This window comes from Chrysochloris asiatica, unplaced genomic scaffold (assembly GCF_000296735.1).
Source record: "Chrysochloris asiatica unplaced genomic scaffold, ChrAsi1.0 scaffold00069, whole genome shotgun sequence".
Lineage (NCBI taxonomy): Eukaryota > Metazoa > Chordata > Mammalia > Afrosoricida > Chrysochloridae > Chrysochloris > Chrysochloris asiatica.
Window position 1 is genome coordinate 500,741 of NW_006408587.1, and position 13,778 is coordinate 514,518.

The 13,778-nt window shown below is 37.2% G+C and overlaps 1 protein-coding gene and 1 pseudogene across 3 annotated transcripts in view; one reads left to right on the plus strand and one right to left on the minus strand.

Annotated features, from left to right (window-relative positions):
* Nucleotides 1-13,778, minus strand: part of KIAA1958 (KIAA1958 ortholog) — a 192,222-nt gene that overhangs the window by 86,391 nt on the left and 92,053 nt on the right. For 2 of the 3 annotated variants that reach the window (XM_006864666.1, XM_006864665.1), the window contains exon 1: nucleotides 6,896-8,097. In XM_006864666.1, the coding sequence (XP_006864728.1) occupies nucleotides 6,896-8,066 (1,171 nt within the window). In that variant the 5' untranslated portion in view covers nucleotides 8,067-8,097. Of the gene's footprint in view, nucleotides 1-6,895; nucleotides 8,098-13,778 lie in introns of those variants that run through there. The other variant, XM_006864667.1, reaches the window with a different exon arrangement.
* LOC102824224 overlaps nucleotides 9,661-13,778 on the plus strand; it is a 6,503-nt pseudogene continuing 2,385 nt past the window's right edge.

Here is a 13,778-nt window from a genome sequence, read left to right on the forward strand (position 1 = left end):
TAATTTGCCCAGAGAATCCTTCAATAACAAAAGTCGAGGCTTGAATTTTTTCTTCAGTTCCCCCAGTTTAAGAAATGCTGAACGTGTTCTTCCTTTTTGGTTTTCTGATTCCAGATCTTTGCACATTTTGTTGTAATATTTGACTTTGTCTTCTCGAGCTGACCTTTGAAATTTAAGGAGCCTGTAAATATACCAACACATCAGTGATTCGAATAGAAAAAGGGGATACTGAATGTTTTAAAATCAGGAAAGGTGAGTGCTAGGCTTGTATCCTTCCACCAAGCTTATTCAATCTGTACAATGAGTAAACAATCCGAGAAGTTGGATTATATAAAAAAAGAACATGCATGAGGACTAGAGGGAGACTTCTTAACAACCTGAGGTATGTGGATAACACACCCTTGCTTGCTGGAAATGAAGAGGACTTAAAATACTTACTGATGATCAAAGACTACAGCCTTCAGTATGGATTACACCTCCATGTAAAGAACACCAAAATCCAGTTGTAACTGGACCAATAAACAATATCATGATAAATGGAGAAAAGAGTGAAATTGTCAAAGACCTCATTTTTTCTTGGATCCACAATCATTACTCATGGAAGTAGTAGTAAAGAAGTCAAACAAGTTTTGCATTCAGCAAATCTGCTGCACAAGGTCTCTTAAAGTGTTTAAGAACAAAGAAGTCAGTTCGAGGACAAAGGTATGCCTGCCACAAGCCAAGTTATTTGCAATCACTTCATATGCATGTGAAAGTTGGACAAAGAACAAGAAAGACTGTAGAAGAATTGATCCATCTGAATCATGTTGTTAGTGAAGAATATTCTAAGTACCATGATTGCGAGATTTTGTGACTCAATCTTTGGACATACTGTCAGGATGGATAAGTCCCTAAAGAAGGACATCATGCTTGACAAAGTGGAGTTTCAGCAAAATAGAGGAAGACCCACAACGAGATGGATTGGCAGAACAGCAGAAACTATAGGCTCAAACATAGTAACAATTGTGAAGAGCGTGCAGGTCCGTGCAGTGTTGTGTTCTATTGTGCATAGGGGTCTCTTAAGAGTTGGAAGTGACGTGATGGCATCTGACAACAAGAAGAAAGAAAATGGATGTATTTGTTAATCAAATATTCCTTATGTTAGAATACTGTTCTACTATAACGTCTTTGGATGGTACACATAACACTCCAATCAGTTCTTATAAAACACAAAAAAAATTTTTATTACTCAATAAAAACAGCAAAACAAAAACACATAAATAGTAGTAAGTATCTTTGGTTTGAGCACTTGTGTGGCACTGTGGGATAAAGCGCTGCACCACAAAGTCAGTTCGAGCCACCAGGTTGGTGGTTCAAATACACTAGCCGCTCCTTGGAAACCCTATACAGGGTCTCTAGGAGTTGGATTCGAATTGATAGCACTAAACAACAACAATCTCTAGTTTGCTGGCCAGCTTATATTCTCTTAAAACCAGTATACAGAATATCCTTGGAAGACACACACCCCTGCTATCCCCACACTCAAAAATGTGGTTTGTTTTAGATCTCAGTATCACCTCTTGGGTAGGGCCAGATGCCCCATAATTGGTTCAGGAACGGATGTGTAAACACACTCAATCGGAGATAATCTCCAAGATGTGGCTGAGAATGCTCTAACTCAGGCTCTGTGTACTACTGGACATCAAGCTCAGCAACACCACCAGCTATCTTGGAATAGAGGGATTGAGTGTCTGCAGACAGAACTAACCTGAGGAAGTCAAGATAAGAAATGGAGAGAAAGGAAGTAGACATTGTTTGAGACCTGGATGAATGTCTGAAAATATGTCATTGGACTATAAAAAATTTAATTTCCTCTTTTAAATTTAGTCAGGTTTTCTGTTTCTGACAAGAGATTGTTTATGTGTGTCAACACAGAAAGTAACATATACATTAATCGGTTTTTAAAAGCTCATGAAACTCAATTTTATATCAATAATTTTTCAAAAATTATTCTGTTAAATGCTTTAACTATACTCCTCTTTCTCTCTGAAATTATTTTTTATCTATAAAATATAATTAAACAGTAAAAATTAGAAAATAAGATATAAGATCAATAAAAGCAATTAATCTAGAAATAGACCCAATTATGACTACAAATGTGATATGTGAATCAATTCAGTTGGGAATAGGAATTATTCAACATAGGATGTTGAAATGCCTGGAAAAATAATAAAGTGAGATTTGACCCCAAGATATATTCTAATTTTAGAGTGAAATGTAGAAAAGAGAGAGAAGAGACAAGAGAATGGAAAGCCGAACTAACTAAAGGAACATATTGTTACTGTTGTTAAACGCTGTTGAGCTGATTCCTATTCATAGCGACCCTGTATAGGGGTTTTATAGAGCGGCTGGTGGGTTTGAACTACTGACCTTCCAGTTAGCAGTCCACTGTTTATCTTACAGGTACATGTTTTTCTGATCTCTAGCTCATGAGCTGCTCCTCAAAAACCCAATGTAAGGTCATATGAATCAGAGCCAACCCGATAGCACTTAACAACAACAAGGTAAGGAAAGGACTTCCAAAACAGAATATCAAAGGCAGAAAAGATGATTGCTAGATATGTAAGTAGAGACTGACAGGCTAATCTTCAGAAAAGCTGATGAAAATCCCCATGTCAAAAAGTATTATTATTAAATTAAAAGCTATTGGGAAAATGTTTCTAATCTATATATATAACAGTCTAGTAGTTAATATTTGTAATACATAAAGAATGCATATGAATTCATTAGAAAAGGATAAAGATGTGTGCTTTCAAATTGCCATTATATGTATTACATACTATACCATATATGTTTAACAAACAAAATAAAAATGGATTACTTGCCATCATGAAACTTTTAGGAAAAGAACTAACTATTTATTAAGAGGAGTCTGCACAAAAAACATAAAAGAAGATGTATATATTTAAGAAATATACACATACACACACAATAAAAATCCAGCTCATGATTTAATTTTTACTATGATAAATGCCCTAAATTTACAACAAAACATGAAAAATTAATGGAATCCAAGCTACTTGTAGATAGTCAATAATTCTTCAAATAATGTATGTTCTCTTTTTTCATTATTGTTTGCTGAGATTTGACTGAGGAGCACGACAAAGTTGACTTGAAAATTAATGATTTTATCACATCTTGATTAACATTTTATGACTGTATGAGCTCAGCTCTGAACAGAAATAAAAATGATTTTTCACAAGGGAAATAGAATTTAAATGGCATCAGTAAAGCTAAGCAAAATAAAATGCTTTCTCTTTGTTTCTGGCTGACTCAATTGTCATATGTCAATTTACTTATTTTAGAAATACTATTCAGAGGCATGCAGTATTTCTACTACAACTTGGTAAAGACAAGTTTTAAATGCCTGATTTAGCTTTCAGCTGGTTCTGTCCAAAACCTCCCTTCTTTGCTTAGTCTTGAGTATGCTTCACAGAAACTGCACACAGTCCCATGTACACAGTCATTTAGACATGCTGAATTCTAAGTCTTTTAGATCTATGTTTAGAAAGAAGATTTAACTGAACACACAGCACAAATAAATAAAACTTAAAAAAATAAAGCAAATGACTCAGCTCAGGATCTATGGAACAAAGGTACATTTGAACTTTATATACATGCCACAAAAGAAAACTGTCAGTTAGATATTTACTTGTCCCATTAATGTCTGTAGTCCAAATAGAGCTTCTTTAAAGCTAATGGTATCTAGCTATATAATATCCTTCCACACAAACTAGATCCTTGCTTTGCACGACTTAGTGGAGAAGAGCATGTGACACAAACAACAGTCTTACTTAGCTTTCTAGGTATACTGGCTCACTTTTCAAAATGAATTTCTGAATTCTACCTTCAAATGTAAATTAAATGAGAATGTAGACAACCCTGTGAGTAGAAGTTTCCTATTTTAAAAGAAAGAAAAGGAGAGTGACAGTCACCCCACAGATTCACAACTCTTTAAATGAGGAACTACTTCTATCCTATATGTAAGTATCAAGAGTCAGATTTCCTAGCATAAAGACTTTCACAGTCAACCTAATAAACATAACATTTTTCCAGGTCCCATGAAAGTTAGCCGAAGGTCATGTAATTACTCAGTGATTAAAGTAATATAACATAAAAGGAAAGAAGAAAGAATGGAAAAGAGGGAGAAAGGAAGAAACAGAATCTAAAGAATATAAGAAATTATTTGCAGAACTTATATCTAATAAGTGAAGTCCTGATGTGGCACTGTGGGTTAATGTGCTGGACTATGAAGTTGGTTTGAACTACAAGGTCGGCGGTTTAAGCTCACCAGCCGCTCCTTGGAAACCCTATACAAGGTCACTATGGGTCAGAACCGACTTGACACGACTTAACAACAACAAATCTAATAAAGGACTAGAATCCAGAATATACAAAGGACTCTTACAACTAATCAATAAGTACACAACCCCATTAAAAATGGATAAAAAAATTGATAGCAAAAAAATTATTAAAAGAAGACACACAAATGGCCGCAAGCATACGAAAAGACTTTCAACACCATTGTTTATTAAGGAAATGCAAATCAAAACCACAATGAGATACCACTTAACATCTAATTAGATAGCTACTTAAAAGAGGAAGAAGAAAATAGCTCTCGATAAGAATACGGAGGAATTTCAACCTTCAGACATTGATGGTAATTGTAAAACAGTACAGCTACTGGAGTCCTGTTGTGACAACATAGGATTAAGCCCTGGACCAACTGCAAGTTCAGCAGTTCAAACCCATAACTCGCTCTTCAGAAACCTTATACAGGGTCACTAAGAGTCAGGACTGACTCAACAGCACTTAATAACAGCAGCAGCAGCTATTTGGGGAACCATTTGGTGGTTCCTGTAAAAAGTACTCTGGTAGCGTAGTGGTTACGAATCGGGGACTGTGAACCACAAGGTCTGCCGTTTGAAACTACCAGCTGTTCCGCTGGGGAAAGATGAGGCTTTCTGCTCCCATAAAAATTTATAGCCTCAGAAACCCTGTACAGCGTTGCTCTAAGTCGGAACAACAACATAAAAAGTAAATAGAGTTACCATTTGACTCAGCAATTCTACTTATAGGCCATTCTCTTAGCAAAATAAAAATATATGTCCACACAAAAATTTGCACATGAAAGCTGATAGCAGCATGATTCAAAACAGCAAAAACTGGAAGTAACTTAAATGATAATCAACCGATAAAAAAAGCATGGTATATTCATGTAACAAAATAAGAGAATTCAGCAATAAAAAGAAATGAAATGATACAGCTACAACATGGAATAGCCTTGTTATTGTTGTAAAGTAATGTTGAGTTGGTTCTGACCCATAGCGACCCTGTATAGGGTTTCTGAGGAGCAGCTGGTGAACTTGAATCGCCGACCTTGCAGTTCAAATGGCTTTACAGTCTGGAGCATTAACCCACAGTGCCATGCCAGGGACGTGCTAAAATCAGTCACAAAACGCAACGTATTATACGATTCCATTTTTATGAAATGTACTGAATAGGCAAATCCACAGAAACAAAGAGTGGTTGCCAGATGATGGGGAAAAGAGGGGATCAGTGGTGACTGCTAATGGGTATAAGATTCCTTCCCGGGGTGATGTACATGTGCTCAAATTAGTACCTATAGATCCACAACTCTGAAAGGACTAAAATAGCTGAATTGTACACTTTTAGAGAGTGCATTTTATGGTATGTACATTATCATTCAATAAACCCACTATTAAAAAAAAGAAAATGGAGTAAACGGAAAAGTATAATTTTGAATAAGGATATGAATATTTTCAATTTATACTTTAATAGTGCAACCATTACTTTAAAAAAAAATCATAAATTGAAGGTTTTCTTTGGGTTGACACTAAGATTAGGAAAGCAAGTTTGCAAAGCAACTTGATTCTAGAAAATTAAAGGGTAGAGCACAGGTACTTCAGGCTCCCAGGAAGCTTTTCCCAAAATATTTGACTCTCCTGAAAAGGACTAAAAGAAACCAGAATGTGTCAGCTTTCTGTTTTCTATATATTCCTCATGTCTGTTCACCTTGTTCAGTTTTCACTTCTGGCCTATTAAATTTACATCATGAACTCAAAAGCATGAGACCTAAACTCCCTTGATGGAACAATGGCCAGATTAAATAAATCCAGAGTGTTAGAACTGCAGAGCAGTAGAATGAGAGAATTTGGATAACTGTTTTCTCCTCTCTTTACCATCCATTCCAGTTAGGCTCACACATTCCAGAAATACATGTTATCTGATTCTTTTAAATTCCCAGAATAAGACCAAATACTTCTTTTAGAAATGTTTGCTGCTTTTTAAAAACTTGTTTTAAATTGCCATACCTACTAAAAGGAGTAGAAATGCCAACTTAGTTCAGAAAAAAATGAAATAAGGTCATGGAAAAAGATAAGGTCTATAGTCATGACATGCCTAACCGAACATTATTTTAGCTTCAAGTAACAACCATGAGACTGACTGTTGTTGTATCAAGTGCCGTCGAGTCAGTTCCAACTCACAGCAACCCTGTATAGGGTTTCCGAGGTGGCAGATAATTAAAAATAACTTTCAAAATAACCTTACTATATAAAAACTCATCTTAAGGTTAGTTATCGACCTTAAATCGAATTGCAGTATCAACAGAACAAGCCTCTGAGACCTAAAGTACATCAGCTGAATAACTGGACTTAATTCACATGAACTTTCTTTATCATTTCACCTGGATGTAAGACATCTAATTATGTCTACCTATCTGAAAGTAATCAAAGCCTAAATTCTAGTAAGCGGAGTCCAGGACTGTAGAAGTGCTGGCGGCGCAGAACTGTGTGTGTGGAGGAGGGACTCACTGTCTCCTCACATGCCATACCTGGTATGCACTGGGCTGTGGCCTCAGTGGTGATGACTGCAGTGACCGGGGGCTGCTGCTGGCTGGAGCTCACTTCTGGCTCTGTGTTAATGGAAGGAGAAAGGGCTACCTCACAGGAGGAAACCTGGCTGGGCAGATGTGGCAGAAACTCTTCAGAAGCAACTTGCTCATCCTGTCCAGGCAGCTGCAAGGCAGACAGTGGGATGCTGATCTGTTTGTTAGGATTGGATGTGCTCACAGGCATTTGCATTGCCACCTGCTGGTTGGTGCCATGGGAACCAGGGGGCCCTCTGTTGGGTGAAGCCAGAGATACCCTGGCAGTCTTCTGGACAGCTGGTCTGGAGATCACAGAGGGGGAAGCAGACACACCATGTGGGTCTATCTCCGTACTGACCGCAGACGTTACATGGGGAGTCAGCTTTGCAGGACCTGCACAGGAAGGACCAGCTTGAGTCTGAGACTTAGGTTTTGCCATCTGTGTCAATGAAAGGGCTGGTCCATCCACCCCTCCCGTCAGTTCTGCATTAGCCACAATGTAATAATCTTCAGGAATCTCTTGTTTAATTTTCTTGATGATGACATCATTGCTGCATTCATCAATCATCTGAGGCTGAGAGCTTGAATGGAGAGAAGATGGGATTACACCAGGCCTTTTACGAGCAATGCTTTGGGGCCTCTGAGTTTGGGGTTCAAAGTCACTATCTTCATCTGTAACAGAAGACTCACAAACCATGTCAAACAGGGTGTTTTCATCCTCGTATTCTTCAACAGCTTCATCCAGTTCAGAGGGCTCGCTGCAGTAAGAAAAGTCACAAGAGTCTCTGGTCCGATTACAGTCTAGCTTTGCTTTCACAGCTCTCCCAGGGTACCTTTCAACAGGGCTGGTCTGTGTCTCTGAGGGAACCCCAATTATACTGGGACTATCAGAGTTAAAACTTCTGTTATCCTGGAAACAGACCCTCTCCTGGGACCCAGCTCTGCAAGTAGCTGTCAGTGGCCAGTGATAAGCGTGGCCTGCACTACAGCCCCACATTGCTGTCAGGTTCCCATGGGAACCTTCAGAAAGCAAGTGTTTCAGATTTGGAATGAGGCTGCAAATGGTCCCATGGCTGTGGGCCCAGCTGACCAATTTGGACAGATTCTCAGATGAGGTATGAAGGCAATCCTCCATGTTACAGGATTAGCTGCGTCTTTCCTAAAGGGAAATAATCAAAGTAAGAAGCCATTATTACCCAAGACACTCCCATATTTTCAATTACTTCAGTTTCCTCCAATTATGATCATTTGGCATCAAAAAGAAAAGCATTTCACAACTGTATTTAGCTGACATCACACTGCACATGGGGGGAAGGGCTCTAAAAAATATAGGAAAAAATAAAAATAGCTAGTATCTGCTAATTGTGGAATCTGAAGGAATTTTGTGTTAGTTTCCTTTATTGTTACAATAATTCCTGCATCAGCCAAGTAAAAAGGAAGGAAATGGGGGGAAAAATAATAATTATGCTATAAGGAAGAAAAAAAAGAAAAAGATGTGCCTTTTCATGGTACATTTTATTCTGAAGTCACAGAGGTTCAGTCAGCCCCCTAATAATAAAACGTACACATAATATTACCCATATTAACCAAGAGCATCAACTTCAAACTCCATCCTTTGCCATCAGAAATACATGTTCTTTATCTAGCAACCAGGTGACTTACCATATTGATATTGTTTTCAACTTTTGCCAGTGTGATGATATAAGGATCCAAACCTGCCAAACACTTTTTTTACACCAAAACCAAACACACTACAGTGCATCTCTCTTATACCTAAACACAGTTTCTCATCTTTTGTTAGTAAATGTTGTTGTTGCCAAGTGCCCTCAAGTTGGTTCCAACTCATAGCAACCCTGTATAATGTTTCTGAGGGTGGCTGGTGGGTTTGCACTTCCAACCTTGAGGTTAGTAGTCCAGTGTTTTCTTACAGCATCACATCAGTACTCCTTGCTAGTAAGCAATGTGTTAAAATATCTATAAAGAGCTAAACACATATTTTGGGCTGAAAACACTACAATGTGTCCTTCATATTGGATTTCAGAAATACATTCTTGGGAAGTCTACAAATCTGTCAAACTGTTGTTGTTGTTTTTTAACTGTTTTTATTTTTATGAAAATAAAAATAGAGTATTATGAATCGCTTGACTAATTACTTTATATTCAAGTACGGACTCATGATTTCAGTCAGTGAGCCCCTAACTTCCAATTTCTTAAGAAACCTATCTGGGCACTGTTATATTCATGCTGTATCCTTTCTACCAGATATAAATACAAAATTTCCCTTTTACACAGATAATTTTCAAATTAAAAACATCATGATTTGACATCATGAAAATGGTATCATGTGATGGTGGGGTAATAAGCCCCTTTAAGACTTAAAATAATGGAAAAAGGAAAGTAATTTAAATAAATGGCATATGTTTGTAATGGTTAGGGGTTCTGTGTCAACTTGACTACACCAGGATTCCCAGTGGTTTGGCAGTTGATAATTGACTATGAGCAGCCAATCAAAGGCTGTTTCCTTGGGGGTGAGGCCTGCTCCCAATATAACTGATACATGGGAAAGGCTCTTTCCCTTCCTCTCTCTCTTCTGCTGGGGACCTGGGACTCTACATTTTGTAAGCTATTTCCTTCTCTCTTCATATATATATACATATGTCTCACTGGTTTTGTTTCTTTAGAACATCCAGCCTAAGACAATGTTTATATAAAGGAAAATCATATACATTATGGTATTGGTGAAGAAAATTGAATATATCATGAATGGTCAGGGAACAAAGAAATATGTCTTGGAAGAAGTACAGCCAGAATGTTCCTTTGAATGGAGGGTAGCAAAACGTCATCTCATGTACTTTGGACATGTTATCAGGAGGGACCAGTCCCTGGAGAAGGACAACATGCTTGGTAAATTAGCAGTTCAGTGAAAAGGAGGAAGACCCTCAACAACATGGGCAGTGTCTACAACAATGAGCTCAAACACAAGAAAGATGATAAGGATGATGCAGGACTGGATAGTGTTTTGTTGTGTTTTACATAAGGTCACTATGAGTCAACAGCAACCTATGAGCATCCAACAGCAACAACAATGGCACAGTATTTGAAGGAAGATGGTGTATCAATTCAAATATATATTTTTAAGTGTGATATAAGCAAACCATAAAACTACATAAGCATGTTGTTGTTAAGTGCTATTGAGTTGATTCTGACCCACAGCAACCCTGTGAGGGTTTCCAAGGAGCAGCTGGTGAGCTTGAACCACCGACCTTTCAGTTCAAACGACTCTGCAGTCTGATGCATTAGCCCACAGTGCTACACTAGGACTCCTACATAAGCATATGGGATGCAAAAAGACTCACTATGCAGGTAAAAGCTATTATACAATAATAATCTAGTACCTTTGCTAAAGACCCCACAGTCAGGGGTGGGGGTGAGGAATACTTTAATCAGAAGAAATGAAATACAAAGGGGTTGAAATTATAAGTTTTATTAAACATTATTCACCTAATTCTATAGTATTCCCCAACCTTTGAGAAGCAACACGTAGTAATGCTAAACTACTTTTATGACATTCTGAAATTCTTTGGCAATCTCATGAAGAGGTTCTGCAAATTTACTTGAGTACTATAAGATGAAAACATTTTTCCAGCATTACTATTTCATATATAGGAGCTCTGGTAGTGTTGTTGTTGTCAGGTGCCATCGAGTTCGAGTCGGAACCGACTCATAGCAACCCCATGCACAGCAGAAAGAAACAATGTCTGATCCTACCCCTGGTAGCGTAGGGAGTTACATATTGGTCTGCTAACCTCAAGGTCAGTAGTTTGAATCTATCAGCTGCTCCACAGAAGGAAGATGAGGCGTTCTGTAAAGATTTACAGCCTCAGAAACTCTATACAGTGTCACTATGAGTTGGAATCGACTCCATGCCACATAACCGCCACTACTACTAATATATTTAATCAATGTTAAATGGAATCCTAGTGTGGTGCTATGAGGTACAGCACTGGACCACAAGGTTGGTTTGAACCACAAGGTTGGCAGTTCAAACTCACTAGCCGCTCCTCAGAAACCCTATATAGGATCTCTATGAGTCAGACCCGACTTGACAGCACTTGACAACAACCAACGTCAACTGGTAATTGTGAGACTATAATTTGCTGCTCTTTTAGGGCAATTAAATGAAACAAGTCTAAGCTAACAAGAAATAACTAATGTATACTGTAATATATTGTAAGTTTAATATAAACAGACTTAATGATAAGACAAAGTATTTCCAAAATGCTGAGACTAAGTAGATTGAGTTTGCTGACTGCCCTTACTGCCTGGTGATAAATTCTATGCTGAGCAATAATTTCTTGAGTACAATTTCTAACAACTGAAAATTAACTTTACATATTATTTTCCTGCATATGATATGGACAATGATCAGATTAGATACTCGCTTTTACAGAGTTATCAAGTGACATTTCATTAAAAACTGAAATTCAAGGACGTCTGGCTGGCAGGCTTTAGGTAAAATGTGAAATTTTGATTACCCTAAATTAGCCAATAAAGTTATAATGTTATTAATACTACACCATATGTTAACATATGCAAGTGGACAATATATATGTATTTTCTGTTAGGTGTTAGGTGCCACCAAGTTGGTCCTGATTCATAATGACCCTATGTAAAATAGAAGGAAGAAACCCTATGTCTGCCATCATCCTTAGAAGCACTGAGATGTTGAAGCCCATTGTTGAAGCTGCTTTGTCAATCCATAGCATGGAGGGTCATTCTCTTATTCATTGACCTTTTCCTTTAGCAAACATCATGTCCTTCTCTCGTGACTGGTTCCTCCTGATAACACGTCCCAATTACCTGATATGAAGTCTTGCTATCCTTACTTCTAAGGAGCATTCTGGCTGTACATTTTTCAAGACAAATTTGTTCATCTATCAATATTCTTCACCAACAACATAATTCAAATGTGCCCATACTTCTTTGATGGCCTGTATTCATTGTCCAGCTAGTGCATGTATATGAAAATGCCATGGCTTGGGTCAGGTATACCTTAGTCCTCAAAGAGACATCTTTGTTTTTATAAAACTTTAAAGAGATCTTTTGCAGATTTTTTTTTTTTCTATTTCAATGCAATACCCTGATTTCTGGACTGCTACTACCATGGGAGTTCATTGTGGATCCAAGTAAAATATTTATCATGATGCTTCTTATTGGTCCAGGTGTGATGATTTTTGCTTTCTTCACAGTGAGGTGCAATCCATGCTGAAAATATTTGATCTTCATTAACAAGTGATTCAAATTCTCTTTTCTTTCAGCAGACTTGTGTCATCTGCATATTGCAGTTTGTTGATAAGTCTCTAATCTTGATGCCACATTCTTCTTCATACAAGTCCAGCATTTTGGATTAGTTGTTGAGCACGCAGATTGAATAATGACGAAAAAGATACATTCTGATATACACCTTTCTGATTTTTAAACCAGACAGTATACCATTGTTCTGTTCAAATAACTGCCTCTTGGTCTATGTATATGTTCTACATGAGCACATTCTTTGTAATGCTACCCATAATTTGTTATGATCCACACAGCTGAATGCCTGTGCATAGTCAATAAAATGCAGAAAACATCTTTCTAGTATTTTCTGCTTTCAGTCAAGATCTATCTGACATCAGCAATGCTATCTCTTATTCTAGTTGCTCTTCTGAATCTGGCTTGAATTTCTGGCAGTTCTCAGTTGATGTACTATTTCAACAGTGTTTTAATTATCTTTAGTAAAATTTTACTTACATATGATATTAATGATATTGTTTAATAAATTCTGCATGGTTAGTTTACCATTCTTTAGAATGGGCACAAATATAGAACTCTTCCAATCAGTTGGCCAGGTAGCTGTATTTCACGTTTTGGGGGAATCTGAGTGAGGACTTTCAGTGTTGTAGCCATTTATTTAATGTCTCAATGAGTACTCCAACATTTCCTGGAGCGGTGTTTTCCATCAAGGCCTTCAGTGTAGTCTGAACTTCTTTCAGTGCCATTGGTACCATTTTGATCATATACTACCTCCTGAAATTGGCTGAACGTCACCCAATTCCTTTTGGTATAATGATTTTGCGTATTCCTTCCATCTTCTTTTGATGCTTCCTGTGTCATTCAATATTTTGCAATATTGCAACTCCAGGCTTGAATATTTTTAGGTCTTTCAGTTTAAACAATGGTAAGCATATTCTTCCCTTTTGGTTTTCTAGTTCCAGGTCTTTGCACATTTCATTTTAATACTTTACTTTGTCTCCTTGAATCACCCTTTGGAATCTTCTGTTTAGCTCTTTTACTTCATCATTTTTCCATTTTCTTTAGCTACTTCTATATTTAAGAGCAAATTTCTGAGTCTATACATTAGTAGTTACATTAAAATCAAAATAAAAAACACAATAAATACAGAACTAGACTTTCTACCATTAGACTCACTACTGACCATTGTTATTAAGTGTCATCGAGTTGGTTCTGTATAGGGTTTCTGAGTATGCATATCTTTATGGGAGCAAAAAGTCTCATCTTTCTTTTGCAGAACATTAGGTGAGTATGAACTGCCAATCTTTCAGTTAGCGGTCCAATGATTATCCTACAGTGCCACCACAACTCCTTATTAGAACCACAGGTTGACTATAAATCAGTAGAATTACAATATAATATTGCTACTACTGCTAGTATTTATGCATATTGAACAAATTTTATTTGCTAGGCACTGTCTGTAGGACTTGGCATACATTCCCTTATTCCAATAACCCTACTAAATAAAGTAAGTTATTATTCTCATTACAAATAAGTAGGTTAGGCCACTTAACAA